The sequence below is a fragment of the Filicampus tigris genome, chromosome 3 (genome assembly GCF_054856515.1).
Source record: "Filicampus tigris isolate MCC_2025a chromosome 3, RoL_Ftig_1.0, whole genome shotgun sequence".
Classification (NCBI taxonomy): Eukaryota; Metazoa; Chordata; class Actinopteri; order Syngnathiformes; family Syngnathidae; genus Filicampus; species Filicampus tigris.
Window position 1 is genome coordinate 17,452,140 of NC_141219.1, and position 6,696 is coordinate 17,458,835.

At 39.2% G+C, this 6,696-nt stretch overlaps 1 protein-coding gene across 3 annotated transcripts; it reads right to left on the minus strand.

Annotated features, from left to right (window-relative positions):
* Positions 1-317: 317 nt before the first annotated feature.
* Positions 318-5,186, minus strand: marveld3 (MARVEL domain containing 3). 3 transcript variants are annotated; one of them, XM_086025538.1, is made up of 4 exons: positions 4,907-5,186; positions 3,690-3,931; positions 3,005-3,102; positions 318-1,891 (listed from the first exon to the last, which is right to left on the minus strand). In XM_086025538.1, the coding sequence occupies exons 2-4, from the start codon at positions 3,929-3,931 to the stop codon at positions 1,281-1,283; spliced, it is 951 nt and encodes a 316-aa protein (XP_085881664.1). In that variant the 5' UTR covers positions 4,907-5,186; the 3' UTR covers positions 318-1,280. The 3 variants fall into 3 exon arrangements, with proteins under 3 accessions (XP_085881664.1, XP_085881662.1, XP_085881663.1); XM_086025536.1 differs by lacking the exon at positions 4,907-5,186 and adding an exon at positions 4,408-4,682; XM_086025537.1 differs by having other exon boundaries at positions 319-1,891; positions 4,820-4,930.
* Between the last annotated feature and the right edge of the window lie 1,510 nt (positions 5,187-6,696).

The window sequence follows — 6,696 nt, forward strand, 5'->3', positions numbered from 1 at the left end:
TTTAGGTTAAACGCTGAATACAGTGCATCTGCCATCTGTTGGTGGAACACAGAATGACAGCCTGAACAAATAGGATGCTCTAGCAACGTGTTTGACAGACACCTCCATCCATCCATCCATCCATCCATTATCTATACCGCTTATCCTCCAGTTTATTAGAAATAATAACATGGGGTAAAATAGCTAATGATTACGCCCTCGAAAGGGTTATTTTTATTTTATGATCGTGATATTTTTCACCTCGTTTTGTCGTACTAGATTATGCAAAATTTACTCAGCCGTTGATTACTTCATTACTGAAAACACCAAAAGTCTCCTAAGAAAAATGAACATTTAGGTTCATAGTTGTTTAATATATCCATAGAAGTACAAAATACACAGGTATGTGAACAGAACACGAAAAATGCGAATAATATAAAAGTCAAAAAATAAAATGACAGACTACATTGATCCTTTGCATTTTTGCTATTGTGCCCAAGCCAAAGGAAATGTATAAGTATTTGCTGGTATTTTGGTGCCAGGAATCTATAGTGATGCCTTGGCTACAGGGATTAATTCATTCTTTGACCATGCTAATTTAAAACACTGTATCAAATACCTTTCCACATTGAAATTCATGGAAATGCAATGCCATCAGTTATTTTCAGCGCCGTCCCCAAAGACCCCCCCCCCCCCAAAAAAAAACAACAATAACAAAGAATGTGTTCTAGAATGAATAGGTTGTTTACATCTTGGACACGTGGGGGCAGTATAAGACAGGCATATGGATATACAGTAATGTACTGGAGGCTCAGCTCTTCTCTTGGCCTCATTAGGGCAGTAATAATAGTTGTTCTTCACAGCGGATAAAGAATATATGCCTGTGAACATTGTTACATTATCTGCCTACATGCGTTACTACATTCTTTGTGTTCAGATATTTTTTGCTTGCAGGATAGCAAAACTGTCAAAAATGCTAATTGTTAGCACATGTGCCTAAGGGGTTTCCCATTGTACGTTAGCATTGAGATACAACTGTTTTATGGTTGCTTTTAATACACAACATATATATCTCTTTGTTTCATGTTAAGTTTGACAGTAGCCTTCTGCTGAGAGTGGGAATAAACAGCTTGGAGCCTGTTTTTTGTTAGATAATTTTCTACTTCTACATTGTCCCTTTCCAACGCGAGCAACACAAACACTACAGATAGTATTCAAAGTGTGTAAAAGGTTCACTGATTCAATGAAAGCAGTGTGACTCTAATGTTTCCTATACAGTCTAACTTTTGCATCAACTGTCTTCAAAAGCGATCATCTGGATTGGTCTTTTGCTTCTTCATTTCCCGCACTTTGCGGAAAGCTCTGACGGCCAACACGGCCCCGAAGATGAACACAAAGACACCCAGCACGCCAAAGAGACCCGCGGCGATGTCGGCGCCGTGAAACTGGCACTCGAAGCCCTTGTGACCTTTGCTCTTGTACATGCGTTCCCTCTCCTGGCAGATGGGGTTGTTGTAGTTTTCCTGCAGTTTGATGAAGAAGAAGGCCAGTGCGGCAATGTAGCCCAAACCGATGAGAAGGTTGATCAGAGCTTCTCCCAGGAGCACGGGCGGGTAGCGATAAGGCACTCGGAAAATACCCAGGGTGAGCATGGCCAGGGCGTAGATCATGACTATGCCGCTGCATGCCATGGCGAAGACGTACGGAGGCCTCTTGAGCTCATTGAACAACTGGTCCAGCTCCTTTACGCGTTCCGCTTCGGCACCTTGGAAGGCACCGGCTCCCCCAAAGTGATAGTGGTAGATGCCGCCCAGGCTGGCTAAGTCGCGGTAACCGCCATTGTTGCTGTGAGGCACGCCGGCGCAGATGATGAGCAGAAGATTGACAAACACCTCCATCAGCTGGCAAAGGCCTGGAACAGCCATGAGAAGCAAAACATACACAAAATCCAAGCTACAACGCTGCAAAAGTGGGTTGTGAATAGACAAAAAGGAATGAAATGATGAATATATTACTTAATTTAAGCAAAATTATCTTTAGGATAATGAAATTGATTTATGATATCATTTGAATAATTCCATTCAAAAGTAGCAAAATCCCTGCCTCGACGCTTCGCAGTGATCAATTTTACAGAGGGACTAATATTACTGCAAACAATTGCCAGTACCCTTTCAATTGCTTTATTGAACAAACCGTAACAGAGTAAACGCGTCTTAAAAGCGCATTCATACACAAGCTGCTACAACTACTGACACCCAGGCACTCAACATTACGCAGACTGGCTAATGGTTAGCCAGTTAACAGCCTGCCGCTAACCTGAGCTCACAATAGCTAACACTACATTCTAACTTGCTGATACCCACATCACTCGCCAGGTCAGGCCCCACCTTTTAAATATGCATGCACTCAAAGTTACAGATATTTTAACATTGATTGAATATTCTATCGTGGAACAAGAGGATGTTGACCTCAAGTCACAACAATAATACCTGCACCTAACAGGCACATTTTGTTGTTTAATAATGCTGAATGAAATTTTATCCGATTACTTGGTTAATTGAAGGGATAGTCTGAATAATAATCGATTCTAAAAATATTTGACAAATGCAGCCCTCTTGCCAATAGAACAGGAAGGAGATTCCACATTATGTTAAAGCTTTTATTGATTAATTTGTTTGCAACAAAATTCTACACACATGCCATAAGATAATGTTGAAAGTTTCTATTTTTTAAACAACAACTAAGAAATGACATACGCATAACTTAATTGTGGTTTCCTCACTAAATTAGTAAAAAGAAAAAGCTTTTTTCCGATGTTCTCATTATGTATTATGCATAAAACTGAGCAAACAAAAATAATGTAAAGTGGACCCCCATTTTTGGAGAATTGTTATAGGTTGATTTTTTTTTCTTTCTTACACCCAATACATTTCAATGTGTGGCAGTTACTCTAAGCAAAGCCCAAGCTACAAAATGATGACACAGCATGTGGCTACATCTTTTGCCATCACACAACACAACTTACCTCGACTGGTGAGGATGTATCGCAGATTGTAAAGAGCTTCTCTAGGTTGTCGCTCATGATATTCATCGTCAGAGTAATACACTGACGGCTGTCCATACCTGTGAACAATACACATGCACTAAATTTAGCCACACAACAGTCGGTATACGTGCACAATATAATGAAAGGAAATATAACTTTTTGCATAGAGTTCTGTTTCTAAAATTACTCATACTCTTCCTCAATACAGTCATATTCACTGTTGTGATTATACCATTGATTAAATTGCATTAAATTGTCATTGAATTTAACTGAATTCATTAGAATCAAGCAAAAATACTGTGTTAAAAAGTTCATGAATATTTCAAAACACAGCATATTACGTTGTTTGTCTCATTTCCAGCCAGAAGTTACACGTTCATCATATAAAAATGAGCTATGTTTACATTATTTTGTGTCAGCGATTGTACATTCACTGTTGTGTGAGTCAGCTCTGCAGTAACATTAGGGCGTGTGGAAAAATTATCCCTGCAAAGCTTTGAGATCTTGCGTGACCGTTTCTTTTTTTTTTAATTCAAATTATTCGATTAAATGTTTCAGCCCTGGTGGTCACTGGACAAATTATTTAACAGCTGCACTGTATATACTGAGTTAAGGACAGGCCAACTGCTTGACAGTCTGCATGTTACTGTATCGGGTTGCTTACTGTGTTGAGGGTCCTTGATGATGGTGCTCTCTGAAAACAGGTTGAGGGGCACTTGTCAAGTCCCTCTGTCTGGGCCTCCTGTCACCAGCAGAGCCTCTCTCGCCAGTGACTCTGGGCCTTTCTTTGTGATCTCTGCTTTCATACTTATCAAAGTGCTCCGTACTGTGAGGGGAATCCTTGTCCCCGCTCTTGTAATCTGTGTACGCGTCACGCCTCGGTTGGTATCCACCCCTCTCTGGCATCTTCAATTGAGGACATACATTCTAATTTAGAAACTCTTAATCAAAACATCTATTTGAGTTGTTGACGTGAGACATTTAATACAGATCAATAGCTGGCTGACTGCTTTCTTTCATTGAAATCATAATATTAGGTACACATACACAATGAGACATCAGTTGCATCAATAAATCAGCCTAACAAAAACAGATAATTATTCTTTTTTGGGGATGTTGGAGTCCACAGTGAACTGGTTGATGAAAAGCCGTTTCGGCATTAATTTCAGATCACTGATACCCATATTAAGGTCTAGTCTTAACGTACTAGTTTGTTCTTTGTGCTTACGAGTAAGCCAATTCAGTGTTCTAGTAGAATGATACCTGTCTTACTAGTAATGTTTTTTTTCATTAACGGTGCCACTTTGGCCTCGTAGTATGCAATTAAACCCTACTAGTAAACTAATGTGCTCCACTAGTAATACGATTAGAACCAGTAGTACCAGTAGCATGCAGATGTCCAGTAGGGCCGTTTTGTTCACTAGTAGCATGTAGCTGTCCTATAATGCAAAAGCCTTATTAGGTGCAGAAATACCATAGAGTGTAGGTAGTAGTGGAAGAAAACTATTAATAAGACTAGTGAGGTCAAAGAGTACATGGAGAAAAAAAGGAAGCATTATTGCGTTTGTATTGGATCTCTTTAAATTGCACAGGTGCATACAATGAAGTGTCCAGTGAGTGAGAATTGAACATACGTTCAAGAAATATACAAAGTAACACATTGGGTACTCAGTCTAATCAGGCATCTCATGTGGGCAGCATAAGTCACATTCGTGACTTCCATAAACTCAACGAGTCAGATTAGTGTCCAGTGTGCCTTAAAGTAACATAAAGCTCGGTGTAAACGTCTCCTACCTTTGTTTGTGTACAATCTAGGTTTTAGGAGGTGTCCTTTTTCGTTGATACGAAACAAAAATAACAACCTTAAAATGTGTCACTTACTTCCGGATTGGACGGCTCACCTGCAATGCGCCACGCCCACAGGTCTTCTATCTCCAACTATGTGCACACAAATTAAAAAAAATGACTTTACTGTTCCCCAGTTTGTGCTGACTATGTATTAAGAGACTTTGTGGATACTTAAAATTGAAATAATTTAAAATTATTCTTGAGAATCGAACATGGCAAAGGAAGGGACGCAAAGGCAGCTGTCACCCAGTCTCGAAACAATTTATGTTATTAAAAAAAAACTTGTAATTATAAAAATAGACTAGAATAGAATAGAATAGAATAGACGTGTGTGCGTGTGTGTGGGGGGGGGTGCGTGTGTGTGCGTGGGGGTGCGTGTGCGTGTGTGTGTGGGAGTGTGTGTGCGGGTGTTTGTGTGCGTGTGGGTGTGCGTGGGTGTGTGTGTGTGTGTGTGTATGTATTTGCAAACAGCACGATTGTGGTCATTAAATGACCGGCGTTAAGCGGAGCTAACCATATCAAGTACAGCGCACATGGTCAAGACTTCATGTAAAGTTCACGGTTACATGATACTACAGTTACTTTAGTGCTTCCGCTTCCCAGTCGCAATAGCCTTTGAAGTAAATCAATTTCAAAATACACTTCATCCTATTCTATGGCAGAGAATATACTGTATTTCAGATTCGGAAGACAATTTAGGCACCAGTATTTTTTTACCATTTATGTTATATATCATTTTATTACGTTTTCAAGGAAAACTGTAAATTAAACCATATGATCTAATTGTGGCTCCATTGTGTTTGTGTTCAAATATCTGTTACTTAAAGGATTTCAACACTGTGACAATGATGCTATTTGTTAGCCTGTGTATGGCGTTTTCCATTGTTTGTTCACATTAAGCTAAATGGACTTATTTAAAAGCTATGTGGTTGTTTTAAATACACAATGTCTAATTCTCTTTGTCTTATATTTAGTTTGACAGTAATCCTCAACTGGGAGTGGCCAAAAACAGTTTGAAACCTAACCACAATTTGTTGTGAAATTTAGTGCTACCATACAGCACTTGTATCCCAGGTTTTTGCCATCAAGTCAAAGCAAAAACCTCATTAAAAACAACGGCTCATATCTTGAAAAACTTGCAGGTCGCGTCCCTCGTATCTCGAGACATGGGTGGATGGATGATCTTGTCAGCTAGCTTAAACCAAGGAAGGCTAGGAAAATGTGTATGCATTTCGTGCTGCCATCACATAAATACGTCAGAGTCGAGGGGAAAGTTAACTAGTATATGGCCGTTCCAATTTACAAAGAGACTCACATTCTTAAGAAGAACGGTTTCGCGTACGTTCTTAGGAAGAGCATACTTGGCGAAGTCATGAGACCATACTCTGCCTTCTTCATATTGACAAACGGCTTATGTTAAATCCTCTTCGGCCCTGCTTTTTTACCGTAACAGAAAGAGATGGCTGTAAGTTAATTTTATAATGTGCATCTTTGGGCATGGTTATTGACATATAATATGAAATTATGGATTTGTTATTTTGGAAAAAATGGGTGAACGCTGCACTGTTACAATGTTTGTACAACATTTTTGTGTTTTCCATTGCTCTTGCTCTCACTCAGTATATTATAATTGTTTACATGTGTTTGTATTTTAAAAGTGTTTTTACAGACCATAAAAATTAAATGCCGTAAATTCTACAAAAAATATGCCTCAGGAGTTTCTTTTTTTTTTAAATAATGAAATAGGGTACAGAATATTTCTATATCGAGGACTTGTGGTGGGAGTGAGCTGGAATGTTACCTCCGTGCTCAAGAGAATTATT